This window comes from Erpetoichthys calabaricus, chromosome 1 (genome assembly GCF_900747795.2).
Source record: "Erpetoichthys calabaricus chromosome 1, fErpCal1.3, whole genome shotgun sequence".
NCBI classification, from domain to species: Eukaryota; Metazoa; Chordata; class Cladistia; order Polypteriformes; family Polypteridae; genus Erpetoichthys; species Erpetoichthys calabaricus.
Genome location: NC_041394.2, coordinates 328,951,342 through 328,977,359, shown reverse-complemented (window position 1 = coordinate 328,977,359; position 26,018 = coordinate 328,951,342). Strand labels below are relative to the sequence as shown.

The 26,018-nt window shown below is 38.5% G+C and overlaps 2 protein-coding genes across 3 annotated transcripts in view; both read left to right on the top strand.

Annotated features, from left to right (window-relative positions):
- LOC114665934 (NACHT, LRR and PYD domains-containing protein 3-like) overlaps positions 1 to 26,018 on the top strand; it is a 578,897-nt gene that overhangs the window by 155,101 nt on the left and 397,778 nt on the right. The window lies entirely within an intron of this gene.
- Positions 1,328 to 25,215, top strand: LOC114666778 (gastrula zinc finger protein XlCGF49.1-like). Of its 2 annotated transcripts, XM_028821768.2 has the most exons (3): positions 1,343 to 1,380; positions 12,925 to 12,982; positions 23,965 to 25,215. In XM_028821768.2, the coding sequence occupies exon 3, from the start codon at positions 24,260 to 24,262 to the stop codon at positions 25,028 to 25,030; it is 771 nt and encodes a 256-aa protein (XP_028677601.1). In that variant the 5' UTR covers positions 1,343 to 1,380; positions 12,925 to 12,982; positions 23,965 to 24,259; the 3' UTR covers positions 25,031 to 25,215. The 2 variants fall into 2 exon arrangements, with proteins under 2 accessions (XP_028677610.1, XP_028677601.1); XM_028821777.2 differs by lacking the exon at positions 12,925 to 12,982 and having other exon boundaries at positions 1,328 to 1,380.

The following is a 26,018-nucleotide window of genomic DNA, read 5'->3' as shown; positions in this document are numbered from 1 at the left end:
TAGTTATTGTGTAGGTATTTTAGACTTAGTTTACATTGTTCAGGTACACATTTCCTTTATCGTTCCAACCGTACCCCCATTAACAAGTCTATTGAGGTGATCACCATTGATCAAAAAACTGTCACTTACCGAGTGGTTTCCATGCTCAGAGATGGCGCATGCCTTTTGCATTCTCTGTGTTACATATTACACGGCCATATCAGGCTCACTTTTGATATCCGGAGGAACATTGTGTCTTATGTATTGAATGACTGGGACAGGTTCAAGGTGTGGACTGATGACGGTACAGGAGATAATTATACTATACAGGAGCACTATAAGAGTGAAATGCTTAAGCCCGTCACCTATGGTACTGCATGTCAGTTGATGGCTGCCTCTGAATTGTTCGGTTGTCGCTTTCAAGTGTACCGAAATGGCCAAATATTTTACACCTTTGGACAACTGCCAATGCCTCTTAAACATCTTAGATTCACAGGTAACGATTTGAGTAGTGGACACTTTGATGTTTATGAATGTTTAAACTCTCAAAAGCTGGATGTGAAGTTATCGATGAAACCCATTTCAATTCAAATGCCTCCAATTTCCAGTAAGGCTCTGATTCACAATGACAATTAATAAGTCTCAGGGACAGACCCTACAAGAGGTTGGCATTGATTTGAGGCAAGATTGCTTTTCACATGGCCAACTATATGTTGCATGCTCAAGAGTAAGCTCAGCGCACAGCTTGGTCATATTACAACCGGAGCGCCAAACTGACAATGTGGTATACAAAGAGATCCTTAACAAATAATTATTGGTATATTTTCCCTCAGTTTAAAATGGTTTACTTTTCTTCTTAATAAAAATTTTAAAGCAGTACTTTGCCGAGGCGAAGCGCGGGTATTTTGCTAGTAATAAATATATAGAACCTTCATGTGGTTCCCATATGGCATCACTCTGAAGATCCACTCTGGCACCTTTATTTTTAAGAGTGTGCTGAGAACTTTTCCAGGAATTATTCCTACTTTGTGTCGGATGATTGCGTGGATATTTTCCAACTTCCCAGCGAGTCTACTCAGGATAATACGGATTTGGAAGATGGATGTAAAAAATGAATGAGTGAGTGAAGTAATTTCTGTAGCTAAGGTGACTTTAAAGCACAGTGGCACAAATGTATCCATTCACTCTCACCACTGACCAAAAAAAAAAATAAGTACAACTGAATTGTTGAATCCTCACTTAGGACGTTTCCTTGAAAAATGACGTTGGACTGCGAGCACTCGAGTATATGACACTCCAGTCCAGTAGGTGGCAATGACGTACACACAAAAAGATGGGAAGAGGACAACGGAAACGGAAAAGCTCGCCTGAAGATCCAGGCGCGAAGTTTTGTTTGGAAAGGTGAGTGTTCAATATTGTTGTTTGAGCTTGAGGTTAAATCGATTGGAATGTGGATTTTGTTTTGCTTTGGCTAATACTGTTGATGCAGTATCTTTAGCGCGTGCACATGTCTGTTGTCGTCAGGTCACAGTCTGCTCTTCAACATCACTCTGTGCCCGGAGAGTATTAGTGACCACGCCTCGATAACAAAAGACTGCAGTCTGTCGCTGAACACATCGGCTATTTAAGATGTTGCGACGTCACTTTTGTCATTTAAAGATGCGCAGGTATGTTATTGCGGAGTCTGGTCAGTAGGAACTCGGGATGGGTGTGCGGGTCGGTTAATCTGCACAGCCCGCGGACTGCAAGGGTGGTTTTTAGACAAAAGCAAAGGCCGAGTTGTCCGTACTCCGCGTCACATTGTCAATTTCATAAAAGCCTGGCTACTTAAAAGTATATTTCTGTGGGAGGAACATGACAAACAGCCGTCGGCGCTCCCGTTCTGCAGTCCTCGGATTTGATGCGTTCGACTTGTGCTCGAATTGAGGCTGGCACTCAGTGACGGCCCCGATCTCTGTACTGGCAGTGGAATGGAGGTTTTGCGGTTCGGGTTGCGTTTCCTTTACGCGTATTACACAGTCATTTAATTGCCGTTTGGGTGCGAAAGAATAATTATGAATGCGCTCCGTATCAAAAGTCATCGCCAAAAAATAGTTGCATGTTGGAGTGTGTATTTTAATTACTGAGTGATAATGGGCATGCTTTAAAATACGTTACGCATTCACATATAAATATGTGTATGTATACAGTTAGGTCCATAAGTATTTGGACATTGATACAGATTTCATACATTTGGCCCTGTGTGCCACCACAGTAGAGTTGAAATTAAGCAGTCAAGATGTCATTGAAGCGTAGAGACTTGTAGTTTCACTTGAAGTCTTTTAACAAAAACATTGTATGAGCCATTTAGGAAAGACAGTCATTTTTTATATATATGCGTGTCTCCCCTTGCCCCCCACCTCCCCCCCATTTCCAGGGGTAAAAGGTATTTGGACAAACTCAAATAATTATGAATATAACAATCATTTTCAATACTTGGTTGAAAATCCTTTCCAGTCAATGACTGCCTGAAGTCTGAGCCCATGGTCTTCACCGAGTGCTGGGTTTCCACCCTAGTGATGTTGTCTCGGTGCTGCTTGTTCATTGGACTTTCTGCCTTCAGTTTTGTCTTCAGCAAGTGAAGTGCATATCCAATTGGGATGAGATCAGTTGATAGATTTGGCTATTGAAGAATATTCCACTTCTTTGTCTTGAAAAGCATTCGGTTTGCTGTCACAGTATGTTTTAGCTCATTGTCCATCTGTACTGTTACAAAGTGTCATCCTATCGATTTTTGCAGCATTTGTCTGAATCTGAGAAGACAGTATAGCCCTGTGCACTTCAGAATTAATCCTGCAGCTTTTGTCTGTTGTCCTATCATCAATAAACGCCAGTGACCGACCTCCATTGGCACCCATGCATGATCATGTCACAACACTGTCTCCACCATGTTTCACAGATGATGTGGTATGCTACAGATCATGAGCAGTTCCTTTTCTTTTCCACATTCTTTTCTATCCGTGATTCTGGTACATATTTATCTCAATTTCATTTGTCCAATGAAAACTGTTCCAAAACTGGACTTTTTTTTTTTTTTTTAATATTTTCTGACAAAGTCTAATCTGCCCTTCCTATGCTTGAGGTTCACCAGTGGTTTGCACGCTGTGGTAAAGCCTCTGTGTTTACTTTCGTGAAGTCTTCTCTTGATTGTAGACTTTGGCAGTGATAGGCCTACCTCCCAGGGAGTGTTCTTGGTTTGGCTAAATATTGTGAACCAGTAACGGCGCACTGCACGATAACGTACAGTGAATACACTTGATCACTAGTTTTCATACTCTTTCTCTGTATGTTTAGCATTTGTTTGCTCAGAGGTTGATGTGCATGCTGCTTCCTGAGCAGCTCTTCTTTACTCCACCCTAGCGGTCCGCTGCTTCTCCTTTCGTTGGCATCTTTTCGCGTTAAATCTGATTAAGTTAGTTTTTGTGTTGCAATTACTTAGTACGTTTTCTTTAATTTTTCACTTAATCTGGCACTTAAGTCTTCAATCTGCCTCAAGAATGATTAGCGAAGGTGGTAGGGAATGAGAGCGGCGCCCATACGCATGCACCGCACGGCCACCCTGCTGCGCTGCAGAGAATTGATCTATACATATTAATAAAAGGCAAAGCCCTCACTCACTGACTGACTGACTGACTGACTGACTCATCACTAATTCTCGAACTTCCCGTGTACGTGGAAGGCTGAAATTTGGCAGGCTCATTCCTTACAGCTTACTTACAAAAGTTAGGCAGGTTTCATTTCGAAATTCTACGCGTAATGGTCATAACTGGAACATGTTTTTTGTCCATATACTCTAATGGAGGAGGCGGAGTCACGTATTGCGTCATCACGCCTCCTACATAATCACGTGAACTAAAAACAAGGAAGAGATTTACAGCACGAGTCAAACACGGGAACGAAGGTAAATGACGTTAATTTTTGAGTGTCTTTTAATACTGTGTAAGCATACATATTAACACGTGCAATTAAACGTGTGCATTTACGGGGTGATTTCTCAGGCTTAAAAGCTCGCCTTTTACTAAAAAGGTAAATGCAAAACTATTTTCAATCATTCTATGACCTGCTTCTCACAACTGAAGGCACCGTGGCTGATGTTACGTCACTTGCTGTCCAACCATAAGCGTTACCTGGTAGGTAACCGGCAACTCACTTCACTCCCTTACGGGAATCGAACCTCTGAGGTTTTCTTTTGTTCTTAATTAAAATTTAAAAGCAATACTTCACTGCTGCTCAGCCCCTCTAGCACTGACGTCCGAGGTTCGATTACCGTAAGCAAGTGCAGTGAGTGTGTAATTACATTCATGGCATTCGTAGTCTGATTCACAATCTGATTGTATGGGTGGTTACCTACCAGGTAACGCTTATAGTTGGCCACCAAGTCAGGTCGAAGTGATCACTCGAGTAAAGGCAGCTTCACAAAAAAACAGATCCTTAACAAACTGTTATTAGTGTATTTTCCCTCAATTTAAAAAGGTTTTATTTTCTTCTTAATAAAAATTTAAAAGCGGTACTTCGCCGGTGCGAAGCGCGTGGATTTGACTGACTGACACATACAGACATATTCATGAGTGCAGGTACTTCGGAAAGAAAGCACTGTGTAAACCTAAAGTTTAAATTAAGTTCATAGACCTACAAACGGTTGCCATTCATTTGAGGCAAGATTGCTTTTCTTCTGTACAACTATACGTTGCATTCTCAAGAGTGTGCTTGCACGGCTTCGGATATATATATATATATATATATATATGTGTGTGTGTGTATATGTATGTCTATATATATAAATATGTAAGCTTATAAGTACTGCCTTACTTCTCTTTAAGAAAGGAAGATGTAATGATACTTGATTTAAACGATTCCATGTCTTCCTGGGTTTGCTTAGCTTATTGTCAATATCTTTACACGTTTTTTTAAGACTTACTGACTGAAACGGGCTTTCACGAAAAAAAGTTAGGGCTTTGCTACAGGATACACCCTCCACAAGTTAAGCAAGTACCCTAAGTTCTTGTCTATAAGCCGGACTCATGTATTAGCCGGAGACCAAAAATCATACGAATTTTTAAAATAAAATCGTATCATAGATAAGCCGGACTCATGGATAAGCCGAACGTACTATAACCTATAACTAATAGAAGGGAGGGAGGTCAGTGGTCTCATTCGCGCCCATTTAATTTCTTTAAGGGGGGAGAGAGTGTGAGATATTGCCGTCTCTCTCACTCCCCGCATGGCGCGGTTGGAGCGGCCGGAGCGCGTTCTTTCTGCTCTGGGCGTCGCCGAGTCAACACGAGCGCGTAGCGGTCATTTAAATTGTGATTTTATATGTAAGCATATTTAAATATATATCGCGGATTTCTGCGGACAATGGGTCTTTTAATTTCTGGTACATGCTTCCTCAGTTGGTTTGCCCAGTTGATTTCATACAAGGGACGCTATTGGCAGATGGCTGAGAAGCTACCCGGCTTACTGTTCTCTCTCTCTTGCGCTGACTATCTGTGATCCTGACGTATGGGGATTGAGCAGGGGGGCTGTTTGCACACCTAGAGGATACGGACGCTCGTCTAAAAATGCTGAAAGATTATCTTCACGTTGCTATCTTTTGTAAAGCTGATTCCTGAAAAGACATGCTGCACAGTGCTTCGCATACTTAAAAGCTCGAAGGGCACGTATTGATTTTTGACTGAAAAACAAACTCTCCCTCTCTCTCTCTTTGTCTGCTCCTGACGGAGGGGGTGTGAGCTGCCGCCTTCAACAGCTTTGTGCCGCGGTGCTTCGCATACTTAAAAGCCAAACAGACATATTGATTTGTTTGCTTCACTCCTTTGAAGAGGAAGATATGTTTGCATTCTTTTAATTGTGAGACTGAACTGTCATCTCTGTCTTGTCATTGAGCACAGTTTAAACTTTTGAAAAAGAGACAAATGTTTGTTTGCAGTGTTTGAATAACGTTCCTGTCTCTCTACAACCTCCTGTGTTTCTGCGCAAATCTGTGACCCAAGCATGACAATATAAAAATAACCATATAAACATATGGTTTCTACTTCGCGGATATTCTTATTTCGCGGGTGGCTCTGGAACGCAACCCCCGCGATGGATGTATAAGCCGGACTTATGTATAAGCCGATATTCTATTTTTTCATTTTCACAACTTTTTTCCTTAGATAAGCCGCGGCTTATTGACAAGAACTTAGGGTAAAAATAAAATATATATTTCTGTTTTATTTAAACCTTCAGTAATATTTAATCTCCTTAAACAAAAAGAACATATGCATTTTACTTTTTTTGTATCTCTTTAGTAATATTTTAGTGTAAAAGGATAACCAGTATTTAAACCTTTTATGTTCCTTTATAAATTTATTTTACACAATGTTGAAAAATTAGTAAGAAAGCTACATATTTTGGCAGCTGCTGCTTTAATTTTCAATGAAATGAAAAAAGCTCTCCAAGAGAAAACGTCAATGAAGAAGAAACAAAAAGGAGAAACCCTCATTTATAAAGGTTTGCTGCAGATGACTTAACTGAAAATAAATTAATAGTTCCTATGTGTATAATACATATTTATCTATTTGACTTATGCCTTTATTCCAGCAACTTGCAACATCTGAGGTACAATTTGTTACATTACTTTTGTTTTTTGCAGCACAGGCAGGTGAAGTGACTTCCTCAGGGTCACACAGTGGTGTCAGTACCAGGATTTGAACTGACAAGCTCCGGGTTTGCTGAAATATTACTGAAGAAAGAAAAAAAACCAAAACGGGCAAATAGGGCTATGCATACAGATGTCCATCCATCCATTATCCTCCCTGCCAACACAGGGCACAAGGCAGGAAACAAACCTCGGGCAAGGTGCCAGCCCACCGCCGGGCGCACACACCCACACACCAGGGACAATTTAGAATCGCAAATGCACCTAACCTGCATGTCTTTGGACTGTGGGAGGAAACAGGAGTACCCGGAGGAAACCCAGACAGACACGGGGAGAACATTCAAACTCCACGCAGGGAAGCGAACCCGGGTCTCCTAACTGGCACTTTTCACTGTGCTGATTTGAAAGCAGTACTCCTCATGAAATTTTCCTTTACTCTCCATGGTCTCTCCCAAGATCCGAGATGTTTTCCTCAAACATCCCAGTGTGCAGGTTAGGCTAACTGGCAACTCTAAATTCGTCGTGTGTTAGTATAGGTGTTAAAGGGGGTGTGCTGTTTGAACATTTGAAACAGATATGTTTATTGCCCTGAGCGTTTAGCTTCTAGCATGGAACTATGATCCTATATAGGATAAACAGACTTCAAAAATCAATCGATGAACATGTTACTTGAGAATTGCAATGATTGACGAGGCATTGGCACGTTCTCCCCATGACTCCTTTAAGAAGGATAACCAAATGTTAGGTTTTGTATTACTCATGTTGTGTAAAGTACAAATTGAGAGGTCATGCTTTTATAATACACTAGTGAGGCCACACCTGGAGTACTTTGTGTAGTTTTGGTCTCCGTGTTACAGCTGCACTACATGAAGTTCAGAGATCATCAATTAGGCCTGGAAAAATTAAAGGAGCTGACCATTTTCAGTTTAAAAACAATTCGATGACGTGATTGAAATTTTAAAATTATGAAATGAATTAGTATGGTGGATTGAGATGGTTACTTTCAAAGGAGTTTAACAAGAGCAGAGGGACACAGTTGGAAACTTAAGGGTAAATTTTTTCACACAAAGAACCCCAAAGGCACATGGAATAAGTTACCAAGTAGTGTGTTGGAGAGCAGGACGTCAGGGAAATTCAAAACTTGACTTGATGTTTGTTTGGAGGATAGGATTGGCAAGCTTTCTTGGGCTGAATGACCTGTTCTCCTCAAATTTTCCTGATGTTCTTATGAATGTTTATGAAGAGTTCCATTCCCTCTCCACATATCCTAGACAGGTACGGGAGAAGCTTTGACTCCTCTACATTTGCACCTTATTATGAATTTAGCTATCCTGTCCATCCAGAATTGTCCTTTACCTGATGCCATCAGGAGAGGTTGCAGCTTGATTTGAAAAATTCATAAACTTTATAGAAGGTTGTTTGTGGGGAAAGTAGAATATTTTTTATTATAATACATTTAGAGTTGTGCAGAAAACTTAGGGCGGCACTAGTCATACTGCATGTTTCCAGGAGTTATTAGTGAAATGTGTTGCATCCGTTTTGAACTTTTAATATGCGTAGAAAGAAAACAATCAAAATTATACTTTTAAAATGACTGGCAGACTTTTTTTTTTTTTTTTATGCAAAAACTAGTTTACAATAACAGGGTTCTACACAAAAATTTGCCAAGCAGTTGGCAGCCTGAATTAAAAGAAAAAAGGCAAATTATTGAAATAAATAAGCAAAGTTAATACTGAATTGCTCAAATATGGATGGATATTTCTGACAAAATTAAATATACAAATTAACATTGTGAAATGTGTCTGTACATAAACAGTGATATATGAGTATAGATAACTGATTATTGAATTGTTTTTTGTTGCTTATTTCATTCAGTATATTTATTTTGTTTTCAATGACACCACACCCAACATAAAATGTCTGGAAATGAAAACTGCCATTTTCACCAGTCAGCGCTCAGTGGGTGGGCTGTAGTATTGTATCGTGTTTTAACTGGTGCATCATCAATGGAATGTGAGTAAATCTTTGCCCATTAAGTGCTACATTTATAGGCAGACGCCACATGTCCGGTGCAGACTCCTGAGAGCATTATGGATTCGGGGCATCTTGATCTGATGCAGCTACTTCATGCAGTAATTCTGACCACATTTATTGGACTTTTGGCCACCACAGATGCACACAGTCGTAGCTTTGCATATGCCTATGAGCCATGGCTCTCCCAGGCAAAGTGTATGCTCAAAATTACAAGTATCTCCTCTACCAACAATGCAATCATTAAAACACAAACTCGGCAGAGTCCATCCTGTCAGCTTTGACATGTGAAAATGTCAGTTTAAATTTCAAGGCATATTTCACATTGCGTGTTGTGTCACTGACCTAAAAAAAAAATAATAAAAAAAAATGAAAAACAAAGAAATAAGCAATAAAAACTAGGGATGCTCAGATCTGGGGGGCATTTTCTGTACGTCGCTTAAATCATCTGAGATCAGATGCCTCATCTTGGATGAGTTAATGCCGGTGAAACTCATCCGGGATAAGTCGGTTTTACAAACGCAGCCGTGTATTCAATTAGTCGAGCTGGATCTAATCATCCAAGATGAATGCGCACGCCCGCGCTGATTGTAAAGCCCATATATATTGAGTCTAGAAAACATGATCAGCAAGTCTTTGATAGGCTGTAACAAAATGACGAAAGAACGGGCGCATTTTTTTTCACACAAGCGGAGCAACACCTTTCATTCGAAGGACATGAAGAATTTCAAGATTTAATATGCACAAGGGGTAACACTGCAAAAGCAGCCCAAACCAGAAAAGACGGCTGGCAAAAAGTGGCAGACAAATTAAATGCTAAGTAGTGTGCATTGTACTTACTGAATGCAGCGCTTCATTTCCTATGTGTCAGATTAATTATTATTTAATATGTCATAATTCCAGATCAAACGTGAGCACAAGGAGAATATGGGAACAGGTTAAAGTGAAGTATAAGAATATACTTCAAACTGGTAAAAATTGGTATATAACTATTTAAAGAATTGATGACATAAAGAATCATATATGATATAAAAAAAAACAATTTTAAAGCTAATAAGAAGACAGACAAGCAAAAAACAGGTGGAGGTCCACGCGGTCCAGACCTAACCCCTGCAGAAGAATTGGCTCTCCAGCAAAAATCTCATCGCCCTGTTTCTGATGGCATTCCAGGGGGAAGCTCCTCCTCAGAACCAGTGGCAGGATGCAGTGGTCACTTCATTTCAGGTAAAGGATGGTCATTGCATATATTTGTCATCAAGGTGTGCCATAGGTAGGTTCCATATAGCCCTCTTTTTTTTGTTGGGTCAGTTACAGGGAATGTCTTATCCGTAGAACCTGTGTCTGACCAACGAGATATTGACGAAGGTCAAATATTTGATGAAGACACTGTGTCTGATTATTCATCAGGAGGAGAGGTACATTTTCCAAATAATGTTTGATCAAACTCCACTCTGATCAGTCCCATGTGCCCCAATCACATTTGGAAATCCTGGGTAATGAGAATGTTTGGCTGATTGTGAGATTCTTTATGGAACTGTGGGTGTTTTTGCCTGTGTGTTGCCTACCTGCAATGGCATGAAACGCCTCTTTTGTCTGCACACAGGTGTCCAGGAAACACTATGAAAACCCGAAGGAAATATTTCAGAGCCAAACAGACTTTACGAATTGCCTGGCAAACTGCACTTTTAGATAAATGTTCCACATCGCCTACAGTATATAAAAAAAGTGCCGCTTGCAAAAAACCTCAAAGCAATGCATACTGTCTGTGTGGTTGTGAGAGCCCGACTTCGCCAAGTTTGACTTCGAATATAAGGTGCTAATAAATCTTTGCGGTACAATATTCCCCCTTGGCTAAAGCAGTATCTTTCAAAAAGAATTTCCTCCGGGAGCAATAAAGGATCTTGCAGATCGCGCAAACCCCTCTCTATATGAAATTCTCTTCTTATGATTTGCGCACCAGTATCAATTTTGAACGGCGAAGCCATGACTGAATGAATTCCATACACGGACACTGATTACGTGTGTGAGCTAATCCTTGTTTATGTAGAACAAACCTGCTCCGAGCAGGTTTGAGGATTAGGATGTGCTGCTATGACAACACATCCAGCAAGAGTTTCGAAAAACTGACAGATCCAGGATCAGGCCAAATCGTCAACAATTACATCCGGCTAAACGAGTAATCCACGTACGAAAAATACCCCCCAGGTGTTTTTTAAGGCTGATACCGATCATCGTTACTTGATTGGCCAATTCCAATCTTTTTTTTTTTCTTCTTTTTATCCTTTTAAAAAAGATCCTGCATAACCAGATGCATAGAAGCCTAATGTCCTATATTAAAGGTGTATTTTCATAATTAAACTATAGAACACAGGTGTAAACTGTTCATTTAACAAAATTAAATTCTATAGGCTTATTGTTCAGTGATCATAAAAATGACTAAAATAAGTAAAATATCCTTAAAGTACATACTAATATGTACAAAAATCTTTATCCATAATACATATGGCTTACAAGAAAATGAAATGCTTCTCATAATTACAAGCTGTAAAATTGTTTGATTGTTTTCTATAATGTAACTATCTGAAATAAGGCTTATTTATAAAAAAAAAAAAAAAAAAAGTAGGTTTCACCATTTCTGTAAGAAAGAAATATACTGTATGCATATACTCACACAGTCATTTAATTGGCATTGGCAATTAAACATTGCTTAAATGCTAATATACCAGCACTTATACATTTTAATGATTTTTAATCATTACTTGCACTACAGCTTTTTTACTGTTAAAAGTATTAATTTACCATGTTTATACAGGTGTATCAGCTGGACATTTGTAATTATTGAGGTGTAATTATAAATATGGATTATCATTTTAATAATGCAGTACTTGTTTCTTACCAAAACGTATACTGTATGTCACACAGTAACAAATAGTAAACACTGTACATATCTTTAAAAAAAGCCGCAAATGTATCAAATGTTCATAAGATGTTTATCAAGTAGTCCCAAAACTAACATGCTTTAAAAGTTGTAAGTAAAAGACACATTTTTTTCTGTTAAGCTAACAATCCTGTTGTTTACTATTTCAGTTTTGTCTATCTTTTTTTTTTTCAATTAAGAATGTAAGCTGCTGTACTTAAAACAAGCTCGCTGTCCATTTTAATATAAAGGACAAAATAATAAGGCCTGAATTCATTAAAGTAGCTTTTCTTCAACGGGAAGAGTCTGATTCCTTTTTTCTCAGTTTATTTTTCTTTATTACATAAAGCCTAGAAAAGCAGGGGCTGACAGGATTGTTTTTTGTGATTGGCCAATTATTCCATCAGCCATAGTCTTTTTTTAGTGAAAATCAACCGATTTACATCAGCGGCTGATCGATCTGAGCATCTGTGATAAAAACATTTATTTATGCTCGCGTATCATTGTGCTTTTAGTTGCATAGTGCCTGTAAAAATATCCGTTCTTTTTTGTTTTATATTTGTAATTAGTTTAGACCACTTTGCAGAGATCCTGAAAAACATTACAGGGACTTTTAAGTCTTTTTCTGTTGGTCAGTGTCAAAAGAGCAGGTTCACTGTTGTATGACGACCATATTGAAAACTTGCAAGGAAGTGGGTACTTTTTATAGGCACTGTTATATTGTCTCATTTCACAATACGTTCATTTACTTATTTTGTTTGTCTTTCCTTTTATAAATATAGAGTGCAGATGCTTTCTGAGTGCACTCTGTCAAAAGTTCACTGTGACATTATAAGATCACAATAAGGCCATGCCCTATGTTAACTTGTGACATCATAGTCATGTGTTGCAAAATGGCTGGACATGATTTCAACACAAAGGGAAATAAAAAAATAATTTAAAAAAAAAAACCCCAAAAATTACAAAATAAAACAAAGTAACTTTTTTTTGTACTGTATTGTAATAAATATTTCAGTCCTGATATTAAACCCACCCCTGCAGGGTACAAGCTTAAATGTCACATTTATATGCATTTTAATGCACAAGTACTATTTAATTATTTAAAGACTAAAACTGCAAATGTGATACAAGCAAAAGTTTGTGCACCTAGTTACCATTTTGTAATATATCCTTTGAGAGAAACCCCAGCTTCTAGACATATACAGCAAGAAAAGAAACAGTAGATAAAGGATATCTTTATTTATTTATTTTAATCACCAGTCCTCTTTAGTACACTTCAAATCTTCTTTCATGTTTACATGTTTTGCTTTCTCTACAGATCTTCTGTAATCAAATTGCATGCAGAGGCTATTCAAGAACTTTAAGCTTTTGATCATGTAAGTACTTTATGGTTGATTTCCAATATACTTTGGGTTATTGCCTTATTGAAATACCCACTTCTTTTCAGCATCAGTTTCCTCATTGACTTTGGGAAATTGGCTCATACAGTAGAGTTTATCAATATTGGTACATTCTTCCTTATTTCCCCCTATGGTTTATTTACAGTTTGTAAACCCACAGTATAATATATTCACCACCACATTTAACATCACTTACATTTCACCAAGTATGTTTTATGGTTGTAGCCACACAGTCCCAATTTTGTTTCATGTGTTCACTTCACTTTAGTCTGACTTACCTAGCTATTGTTGTGTATACTCCAAGCATGACTTTTTAAGGAAGATTTACTTCTGGTAATTCTTCCATGCAGATCATTGTTCAACCCTAAGATAAGAATCAACTTTTGAACAATGTACCCTGGGTCATCTTATGGAAGGTGAAGCAAGAGTATGGATCTGTGGGACACTTGCAAGTATTTGACTAGTAAGAGAAATTTTGCCACTTTCTTTGAGTTGAATATTTGATAGAACAATGGACAGTCCTCTATAGCAAAAGTGGCCAAACATGTCTAAAACATTTATACAGTGGAGTCTAAATCTTAAAATCAGATTCTGTTGCTATAAAGGCTAACGTTATGGACTGGACTTTTTGCCTTAACTCCAATAGTAAGTCATGTTTGACTAGGTCTCTGTATAAACTTAGCTCACTTCACTCTGTAGGTAAGCCCAAAAAGTTTCCATGGGATTGCTCTGACCCTGCCATTTAACTAGTGACCTTCCTTTTCTTGATCCATTCCTTAATTTTGTTGGTTGTGTGCTGCAGATTGTTGTATCGAAAGTGACCTCCTTTAGTAATTTCACCTGTCTGACAAAAGCTTCAGGGTGTTGGGCCAAGACACAAATTTTCTGCTTTGTCCTTAACTGACATTTCCATCATGTTGATACTGCCTCCATTATGCTTGAAATTAAGCGCTGTTCTCTTTAAGTCACATTAATTGTTGTGTGTGTTGTCCAATTATAAGTAATATACAGTAACTTTGGAAGAAAATCATAATATTCTACATGACCTTATTTGGACAGGAGGGATTTTCAGAAATGTGTAAATGATCTGCCAGTCTGCTGCTATGATTTATTGTCTCCATGCCTTTACTTGGGTTTATGAGGGGCATAGCCTCAGCATTAGCCTTCTACCTGATTTTGTCATGCCAACTGATCTACCCTTCCAAAATGAGTTCTGTAATAGGTATCTAATGATGATAATAATAATAATGTGTGAATTTTTGCTAAACTTTACAGTGAAAAAGTTTAGTGTCACTCAGGACTGTTAATATTTACAATCTTATTGGTCAGACAGAAAATCTCATTAGTTTTAATTGAACAGAGTGACTCTGAATATTGTTCCACAGCTAACATATTTGTAAGATCATGATGGCAAGGAACAGAAACAGAAAATAAAAAATCATAACTGTTGATTTTAGCATATCATTGCCATTGTTTTAATAATCTATAGACAAGAGTTGACAGGAATTGGGAGAGGGAGATGTTGAAATTTTGGATGCAAAACAGTCCATATGAATGTAGTGTAATTTCTTCCTGAAAAGTTAAAATTTAGTGTAATAAAAAGATCAGTACCCGTATTTATCAAGTAAATGAGAGTAGGAAAAAGTCCTAACAAGCTCAAAAAAAAATCTCAGAATATTTCAAATATGGTCCAGTTCTTAGGAGTAGAAGTAGCAGCAGTTTATCAGTTTTAATAATTTAGAAAACTACTGCTAACTTGACCTGGCTTTAGGAGAGCCCATGAGATGTCCTAACTCACTAGGAACTATCACACGATGCCATTGAGACAGAGACTGGAACACACATTCCAGGAAAGGCCAAGTGTTTTGGAGGCGCTAGACATCGATAGATTTGACAGAGATGAAGTAATATGCATAATAAATCTTGTATGTCACCTGATCACTCCATCTACGCTTTAAGTCAAAATTAAGCTTTTTGGTAATGTTACGTGTTTTGGCCACAATAGAAAATGCGGCTTTGCAATAGTGATAATTTGAGTATGTCGCAACCAGGCATTTTTTAAATTTTACATCCAACTTTCAATGCCCTTAATATGTGAGGTAATATGTACATTTGTACATTTCTCCACTGCTTTACGAGAGATAATGTTAAGAAAGCATGTAAATCACTGGTTTTCCTCGAGTATTTGGTGTGATTGATGGCACGCACATAAAGATTATTGCCCCATGTGTGGATGAGCACTCAATTGTGTGAATCACAAGTGATAGTACAGTTTGAACACACAGGTGTCATAGATGAAATGAGTATTAGTATTATTTTTAAATTTGCAAACTGGTAACAATTATGTGCAGCTTAGAACCATATCCTGCATTATGTTGTCTTCCTTCTGCTTTGAATATAATCTTTTTGGTGAAGCTTTAACGTTAATATCACACAACAAAACATCATGATTTCCAAGGAAACTGCAAAACATCTTCATGAATGCTTTTTGAGACGCAGGGTACTGTACAATGGTGACATCATTTATTCTCAAATGTGAATTCCTATTTCTTGCTAGACTACGTCTTAAAGTATGTCCTGGTCTGTGGTGGAACAAAGTGTCATTCTAGTCATAGACTTTTAGTGCTTATTGAACACAGCTTTTTTTCAAACATCTAACCTGTTTATATGCACCGCTCTGCATTCGGCTTCAGGCTTTAGTGGTTTAATAGGGGTGCAGTTATTAGTAACAACATGAGATCATTTATCAAAAGGAATAAGAATCTGAAACAACACGAAGGACAATATTAATTTCAAAAATTAAATAGAAGAAATTGAGAAAGTTCAAACTGGATTATAACTAGTGATCATAAAATTAACTGCAATGAAACTGGGATCTTGACAATTTCCTTCATTTAACATTTTTAATGTTTTGGAATCCCTGTTCTTGAACTTTCTGTTGATTTAGGGATCATTTATGCACCACTGAATTGATTTCATCCTTATAACAGTGATGTCACTATAGGTCTGCCTTGTTTGTTTTTCTTGTGGGCACTGCTAGTTTATTCTTGTTTTGCATGGTTGTGGTCTTGCTGTCTTTGCTGATAATGTCCATTTATGAGTCAGCTATTACACATGGCTTCATCATACACATTAAGAAGATGGTATGGCCAGGACCTTATCCATGTATTGAATTATTTTGGAAGTCAAGCAAACCTCTTTTGTAATGTATTTAGGGGACTCTAAAAGTCTGATGTTCTGACACATTAGCCTGTCCATGTCCTCATCTCTACTGTATCTGGCCTTTTGGCATTTTCCTTAGCCTTAGATGGCGCTAACAGGCGCTTCCTAAAATAGTTGGGTCCTAACACCTTTGCCTGTTTTGTCTCTTTAGTACGTATTTCTCTATAGTCAACTTATGTTTTTCTGTCACCCCTTTGACTTGGATTACTTGTGCTTTTTGATGCCATCTTTCAATCACACTGACTCCTTCAAGCTCCCTGAGACGATAACATACCAGAGAAGCTGCTAATGAAACGCAGCTAGTAAAGGTTATCCACTGTATAAAAAGGTGATTGATTGAAAACTAGTATCGTAGGATAATAATGGGTGCGATTATTTAAAAGTAGTAAAACATATCAAAGATCAAATTCCAACCTGTTTCATTGATGTCATTGTTTAATTAGCTGACCCTTCCTTTTATTCTGTATTTAGAAAAGGTCAATAGTGTCAAATTTACACTTGGAGGACATAAGATATATTTGTTTTTTCTAATCTTCAAAGGCTTACTTTGTTTTTTAAATTTGCTTTTTCTGTTTAGTTTGCTTTCTTAATTATATATAAATGCAGACAATGAATAATGAGCAGAGCAGACACCAGTGCAAATGATTCTGAAAAGAGCAGCTACTTCAATGTTACCAACTTGTATGCTTATTAAATAAACAGAAAAGAGATCAAAGAAAAAAGAGTGACCTATTACCCATGTAACACATATATACAGTAAATACTTGCTTCATTCAGTAAAAATTTAGCATGATCAGTTTATAATTTCTGGATTGATGCAGAAAACATAGTAACTGTTAAATAATGACTTTCTTAATTAAGGTAGGAGTGCAATTAAGAGAAGAAACTGGTTGGGACAAAAATGCAGAAGGGTCCCCAGTACAGTATTTGAAAAGCATTGTCCTAAAGTCAACAAAATCATTACAGATAACTTAGATAGGCAGATTTGTGAAAGATGAAGTTTAGTGTGAGTAAATGTAAGAAGTGTAGGATACAGTTACGTAATATCAAGTGCAAAACTTGAAATGCACTAGGGAAGTCATAGCGAACTGTTTGAAATCCACAACCTAACAAAAATTGGAATACCAATTGAATGCTGAGCTACAAAATGTACATATGTTGTGTAGTAGAAGCGAAAGAGGAGGTTCTTAACCTCTGTGACACACTCGTGAGGCTTGATGCCATATTATATGTGGTCTTAGTGTCCATGGGACATTACATTGCTAGAAAAAATGAGCTGCTAGACTAAATCCAGAATTGATGTGGTGTGTGCAGTGAGGAAAGATTGAAGGAGCTGAATGTTTTCAGTTTAAGCAAATTGAAATCTACCAGAGGAGGTTACATGACAGATGTGTTTAAAGTTACGAATGGATGCTACATAATAATAATTCATTACAATAATAATAATTCTTTACATTTATATAGCGCTTTTCTCAGTACTCAAAGCGCTATCCAAACAGGGAGGAACCGGGAAGCGAACCCACAATCTTCCACAGTCTCCTTACTGCAAAGCAGCAGCACTACCACTGCACCACCTGTGATAACATAGTTATATTAAAACTAGTAGTAACACAGGGATACAAATAGTGATTAGGGTAAATTTTATAGAAACCTTGAAATATTTTTATGAATACTAACAGTTGTCAATTCGTGGAATAACTTACTTAGTAGTAGTATTGTCACACATACAGGGAAATTCTTACTGGCAAACCTAGTCAACATGCAGCATGTCATCACACTGTGGCATCATAATGATGAATGTTTTAAAATATATTACAAATCTGCTAACCTGACAGCATGCAAATTATTTTAGAAAAAACAAAACTGCCACAGGAATGCTCAAAATAAAAGCAGTGTTTATACATGCTGTGGCTGGGGGTGGTACCCAACCGGGACGCCCAGGAGGTCTGGAGGAGGGCTTGCGCCTCCTCCAGACCATGAGGGGGCGACCGCCCTGGTGGCTTTGGGGACCACGGGAACGGAGCTTAGAAGCTCAACCCTATAGGGGTCCGTGGTCACCGCCAGGGGGCGCCCCAATGCCGGTGTAGCCCTGGCCTTCAGCACTTCCGCCACGCCTGGAAGTGCTGGGCTGAAGTACTGACTGCGCACCCGGAAACACTCCGGGTGTCCCTGGTCGTCTTCCCCCCAGCACTTCCGGGTGTGGCGAAAGTGCGGAGGGCCAGGGCTACACAGGCATTGGGGTGCCCCCTGGCGCTGACCACGGGCCCCTATAGGGTTCAGCTTCTAAGCTCCGTTCCCGTGGTCCCCAAAGCCACCAGGGCGGTCGCCCCCTCATGGTCTGGAGGAGGTGTAAGCCCTCCTCTGGTCCTCCTGGGTGTCCCAGCTGGGTACCACCCCCAGCCACTCACCACAATGCAAAATACCCCTTCAGAGATCAGGTCAGGAGGTTTGATGTTTAATAATACTTGGAGAACCCTTAAATCTCAAACTTGCATTCTGACAAATATAGTTTGGCAGTTATAGCTATCTATAAGCTGTTTGCAGCTGAATGGCCTGTCTTGTTAAAGCTTTTCTTACATTCTTATGTGTAAATGGTTGCACATTTTAGTACAATATGTAGCCAAGATCATTAATCACTTTTTATTCATCAGAAATGATTGCCTTCAGTTTACCATGAAAGGAGTTAAAACCAGACACGGCACAATCTGTTGTGGAATTTGTCATATAAGTCAAGTTAACTGCCACATCTTAATTAACCTGCTCTAGCTGTGTGAATGCACGTGTTCTGTGATCGACTAATGTCTGATCCAGTGGTGGTGTGTATTTTACTATCGAGCTAGTTTTCAGCTCCCAGTGATGTGGTATTGGAATTAGTGATACAGTATGTAAAATAATACATTTTTATTGAATCAACAAATCTATGTCGTGAAACAATTATAAACATACAGGGGAGTTTTTTTATGTCCATCCATCCATCCATTTTCCAACCCGCTGAATCCGAACACAGGGTCACGTTGGTCTGCTGGAGCCAATCCCAGCCAACTCAGGGCACAAGGCAGGAACCAATCCCAGGCAGGGTGCCAACCCACCGCAGGACACACACAGACACACCCACACACCAAGCACACACTAGGGCCAATTTAGAATCGCCAATCCACCTAACCTGCATGTCTTTGGACTGTGGGAGGAGCGCCCGGAGGAAACCCACGCAGACACGGGGAGAACATGCAAACTCCACGCAGGGAGGACCCGGGAAGCGAACCCAGGTCCCCAGGTCTCCCAACTGCGAGGCAGCAGCGCTACCCACTGCGCCACCGTGCCGTGTTTATTGTTTAATTTAGTAAACTACATTAGTGCACAATGGCAGAGAAAGTTGTCTACCTCTGGATGAAGTTGGAATGGGGATTTTTAATATATCATTTGTTTTGGGCAGTATGGCTTTTGGCACAGGTTCTGCCTCATGAGTGTTAGTGTTTAGTTTCACAGATCATGTCTTTATACTTTCAGAGTTAATTTTAAACAAAAATGATTGTCATACATTTAGGAAATATAGATTTGTTAATCAAGTCAAGAGTGAGTATTGTCATTTCATCCATATACAGTAGTACAGCATACAGTGAAACAGGGCCATGGTGCTACATAAAACACAGGACAACGAAGAATCCACAACACATAACATAAAGACACATAATATACAGTGCATCCGGAAAGTATTCACAGTGCATCACTTTTTCCACATTTTGTTATGTTACAGCCTTATTCCAAAATGGATTAAATTCATTTTTTTCCTCAGAATTCTACACACAACACCCCATAATGACAATGTGTAAAAAGTTTACTTCTTTTTTTTTATTTTTAATAAATTTGCAAAAACCTCAAACTTTTTTCACGTTGTCATTATGGGGTGTTGTGTGTAGAATTCTGAGGAAAAAAATGAATTTAATCCATTTTGGAATAAGGCTGTAACATAAAATGTGGAAAAAGTGATGCGCTGTGAATACTTTCCGGATGCACTGTCTAACAAGGTGCATGTGAGTCAAATGTGTGAACATGAGCAACACTGCAGAACAGAACACACATACCAGATATCAGACCGGTCCATGAGTGTTCATAAGTCTGACTGCTTGGGGCAAGAAACTGTTACACATTCTGGAGGCGAGGGCCCGAATGCTTCGGTACCTTTTTCCACAATGATAGGAGTGTAAACAGTGAATGTGGGGGGTGTGTTGGATCATTCACAGTGCTGATGGCTTTGCAGATGCAGCGTGTGGTGTAAATGTCCATGATGGAGGGAAGAGAGACACCGATGATCTTCTTGGCTGTCTTCAATTTCTGTTGTAGGGCTTTGCGATCCCTGACCATGCAATTTCCAATCCAGACAGTGACACAGTTGCTCAGGATGCTCTCTATGGTTTCTCTGTAGAATGTTGTTAGAGTAGCTGGCGAAAGATGGGCTTTCCTCTTCCTACGCAGGAAGTAGAGCCGCTGCTGGGCTTTCTTGGCTAAAGAGCTGGTGTTGTGGGACCAGGTGAGGTTCTCTGCCAATCTTTTGGAGTATCTTTATTGTTAAAGAATTCTTCAAGGGAAGCATAGTGTATTTAAAATAGAGGGTGTCTGGTGTCTTGAGAGTCACTTTGTCAATAAAACTTTCTACTTGGGTGACAATCTTAAACTAGTTTTTAAAGGATATTCAACCCAGCATGCACAGTATATGTGTCATTTTGATTATGAGACCAGCCTGAGAGAATTACACTTTTAATGTTTATCAAGAGTACAAACTTGTGTCCATAGTCTCGCAAAAATGCATTTGCAGTTGGTGTCAAATGATTACAAATAATGATTTATTGTGCAGTGAATGACACATTTTTAAAATACATTTTCTGTTTACATGTTAGCAGGAGATCTGAATGAGTACATGAAATTGGTTGTCAGTACAACTATATGATAAGCACAAGAATGTCAATGTTTTGTTTTTTTTTTCTTTCTCAATTTTACAGTATTTTTCTTATGGAGAATCTACCACTTGGGACAACATAATTTTAGTTTCTGTCAATTACGCTGAATTTTGTATCACAATAAACAATAAAACAGCCCAAGGTGGACAGTTAGACTTTAAAAACCAGGGGACAGTGTTTGTGTGTCTGCAGGTGGGGAAATAGAATGGAAAATTTTATATTGGTGCTTAATTATAGAAATACTGCTGGGCCTACATACCCATTCTAACTCCTTTTCCAGTCTTGTTATGGATCTGTAATATTATGTGCCAAGGTGTGCAGTTTACTACTGTAAGAACCTTAGTTTGAAAAAACGGTTTGTAAGACCATCATTTATCAAGCAACTAGGGTGTTTCCATTATATCTTAGGTAGAAAATTTTAGAGTTCTTCCAACTAAGGATAGGCATGCTCCAAAAATATTCAATATATTTTATCAATTTAATTGCAATGATATTTTACGGTTTGTTATCATAAAACAATTACTGTATCTTGAAAATATGTTGAGGTTTGTGAAAGAGGATACTGTATGTTTACATATATGCATTGTATGCTTTGATTACGAGTTACCTGAAGAAGGTGCCTAAGCTGCCTCAAACTTGCATATTGTAATCTGTTCAGTTAAGCAATAAAATGTGTCATTTTGCTTGACTTCTCATTGCATATGTGCATTGGAAATGTTCCATTGCATTCCTGTACTCAAAGCAATAAAATTATCAGCACCATTACACTTTGTAATCGTCTCACATGTAGATGCACAAGTAGTTTGTGCATCACTTAACGTTCATGAACCATATCAGAACATTTGAAATTCAATTTGTTGTGATCACAAGTCATCAGGAAAATGACAGTATCAGTTACTTGGGTATGATCCCAAACAACTGCATGACAGCCATTGCTTTTCCAGTAAGAAAATAATTGCCTGCACTACGTTTTGTTTACTCTTATTTATTTATCTATCAAATTAGAGTGAGTTTACCACAGGAAGGGGAAAAAGCTTAAGACCACAAATGTCCCAAAGAGAACCCCTGTATTATCGTAGTATTTCCCTCTACTTACCCTTTACCTGTTTTCTCAAGGGTAAATGTTCTCGTCAGGTTCGTTATCGGGTTGGTCTACTGTTGCACTTTAAAATGAACACACACACACACACACAGACCCTAACCACAACAGTGCCCCATGAAGGACACACACACGCTGATTAACCCTTAGCACTTTAAATCACACATCAGTCTGTCACTCAACACTTCAAGAGACTTACTTATTATCGGCACGAACAACATACAATGTTTTAGTGATATCTCAGACCTAAATATTACTTTTGGTCTACAAGAATACATTTAAACATACAAAGACTCCGCACTCTTGACTATAGGCCATTTATCAGCCAAGAATGCCTTCTTTTTATCGTACTGTCCCTTCTTTCGAGCGGCGCTATCACTCTCAGCCTTATAAACCTCGCAGCACAGAAATAATGGCAAAAATCTGGCTACACCAGGTGCTCAAAGAAATCTAACTTATTAATTCAATCACTCTAGACATTAAGACAAAGCATAGAAAGGTAAAAGCAGCATGGTATTTATTTCAAGAATAATAATAATACCACTGGAACAAAGAATAGAAAATAAGTACTGATAGGAAAGTCTGAATATATATAGTCTTTAGGAAAAGCTTACGAAAAAGTTGAAATGACAAGGATGAATGTCCCAGGGAGGCGTTTGATTTAGCAATGGATGTTCATGATGCTTTTCTGACGACCAATGTCATCTTTGTCTGTTCCTCTTCTTCTCCTCCTTCTCTTTGCTGCTTCTCCTTCCTCCTCCTCTTCTCCTCGCTTCTTTTCCAAACCAAGGCATATTTATTATGAAATGTCATGCCTTGGTTTCACAACACATGCACCTGATTGGCTGGCTATCAATGTGATTGATGAATTTTGCTCAAACTCTTTCCCAGATAATAAAGTTCTTTGATATTGCCTCAGTTTCCCTTTCCCAGACCATAAAGTAATCAATAGCCTGAGGTGTTAGCACAACATCCTTTCCCAAGTAATAAAGTAATTGAACCACCAGAAATGTCTTCCTTTAAATGTTGGAAACAGCTGTTTTACAAGTGAGGTGTGACAAAACCTTCTTTGATTTGTCTTAGTTCATCTGTTGTCTTGTCTTGAACAAAATATAATGGAAACCAAAATATACAGATTTTATACACCATAACCCCTACCTAAAAGTAGACATAAATAGAAAGTTAAAGCTCTTCAAGTTTAGCAAAAATGCTCATGCAAAGTTGTAAGCAATCCAGTGAAGAATTTCATGATTAAAAGTCGGTAAAGCATAAACCTAACCAAAAAAATCACCTAAATAACAACATCTTAAGTGTAAGCCTGCACTGCAACTAAAAGAATACAGCACTCACTCCCATGATCCTCTGCCCAGTTCTTAGCAAAGAACTGCTCCTGCATAATGATACAATTGTACTTATGCATCAAGTTTCATTTTCTCACAAACTAGAAAGTCAATATATATTTCAGATGTGTTCATAGAGTTTTAGGTTCAGATCTTTCATGTTTAGTACTACCTGGGTGTAAAAATGTATGGGGCTGATTAAGCTAAGAAATGGGGATTATGATATCCCAGATTCTAACAGCTACTTGCGATTGTTTAACTTTGCATGGCATTTTGTTTTCTTTGTTATGAGTAAATGTGCCTTTCCTTACATAACTGATTCTTTGTCTTTGACGTCTACAGATTTACAAGAGGATGATAGCTGTTTTGAATCTTCATTAAATGAGACCTCATTTCAGGACATAGCTCAGTATTATTCGCTTCAAGAAAATATGAAGAAGTTGGGCGTAATACCTTTGAAATTGGTCACTGTACAGACATTTCTTCTACCTATAGCATAGATGTCTGGGATGGATGCCATCAAAAGTCTCCAAATCATTTAAAATACGATTCAGGAAATTTGACACCCTGTCCAGCAATTTTTTTATTTTTTAAAAGTAGCTCTGATTTAGAAAAACACCAGCGGAATCAAACACGGATGTTTGGTTGTGAAGAATGTGGTAAACAGTTTGTGCACAAAGATCATCTTAAGATGCATGCAGGAATCCATACTGGAGAGAAAACCCATTGTTGCACTGAATGCGACAAGCGATTCAGAGAAGCCAGTGATCTTCGAAAGCATGTGAGAATTCACACTGGTGAGAAACCTTATGGCTGTACTGAATGTGTCAAGCGATTCAGAGTATCAAGTGATCTTCGCAAACATATGAAAATTCACACTGGTGAGAAGCCACATTGCTGTACTATATGCGACAAGCGTTTCAGAGAATCAAATGATCTCCTGCGACACGTTAGAACTCACACTGGAGAGAAGCCGTATAGCTGTACCGAGTGCGGCAAGCGATTCATTGATAAAAGTTCTGTACAAAGACACATGAAAATTCATGTGGAAGAGAAATTATATTGCTGTAGTGAATGTGACAAGCGATTCAAAGACCATCGTGCACTTCGGAAGCACGTGAAAATCCATGCCAAAGTGAAGCCATATTGCTGTATTGAATGTGGAAAGCAGTTAGCAGAACGATGTGCACTTCGAAAGCACATGATAATCCATACTGGAGAAAAGCAATATGGCTGTGCAGAATGTGGTAAGCGATTCAGAGACTCGAGTGATCTTAAAAGGCACATGAATATTCACACCGGAGAGAAGCCATACGGCTGTGATCAATGTGACAAGTTGTACATGAATAAAATGTCTCTGCAGAGACACAAGAAAACTCATTCGGCGAAAAGCCAAGAAAATGTATAAAGAATTAGAAACTATCCAGGCAATTGTAGCAAATCCTAAGATTTTGTGAAGAATAAATGTATTTTATGAAGACAAACCCACCATTATTATGTGATAGCCATAGTTTTACCACTAGTTTAAATTTCTTTTCATTTTATTTTCTATTTTAAATTGTTTGTTTAGTATTATTTAGTAAATATGTAATAATTATGTACTTGTTTTACTCTTTATTTTTTGATGTACAGTGCATCCGGAAAGTATTCACAGCGCATCACTTTTTCCACATTTTGTTATGTTACAGCCTTATTCTAAAATGGATTAAATTCATTTTTTCCTCAGAATTCTACACACAACACCCCATAATGACAATGTGAAAAAAGTTTACTTGAGGTTTTTGCAAATTTATTAAAAACAAAAAAACTGAGAAATCACATGTACTGTACATAACTATTCACAGCCTTTGCTCAATACTTTGTCGATGCACCTTTGGCAGCAATTACAGCCTCAAGTCTTGTTGAATATGATGCCACAAGCTTGGCACACCTATCCTTGGCCAGTTTCGCCCATTCCTCTTTGCATCACCTCTCAAGCTCCATCAGGTTGGATGGGAAGCGTCGGTGCACAGCCATTTTAAGATCTCTCCAGAGATGTTCAATTGGATTCAAGTCTGTGCTCTGGCTGGGCCACTCAAGGACATTCACAGAGTTGTCCTGAAGCCACTCCTTTGATATCTTGGCTGTGTGCTTAGGGTCGTTGTCCTGCTGAAAGATGAACCGTCACCCCAGTCTGAAGTCCAGAGCACTGTGGAGCAGGTTTTCATCCAGGATGTCTCTGTACATTGCTGCCGTCATTTTTCCTTTTATCCTGACTAGTCTCCCAGTCCCTGCCGCTGAAAAATATCCCCACAGCATGATGCTGCCACCACCATGCTTCACTGTAGGGATGGTATTGGCCTGGTGATGAGCGGTGCCTGGTTTCCTCCAAACGAGATGCCTGGCATTCACACCAA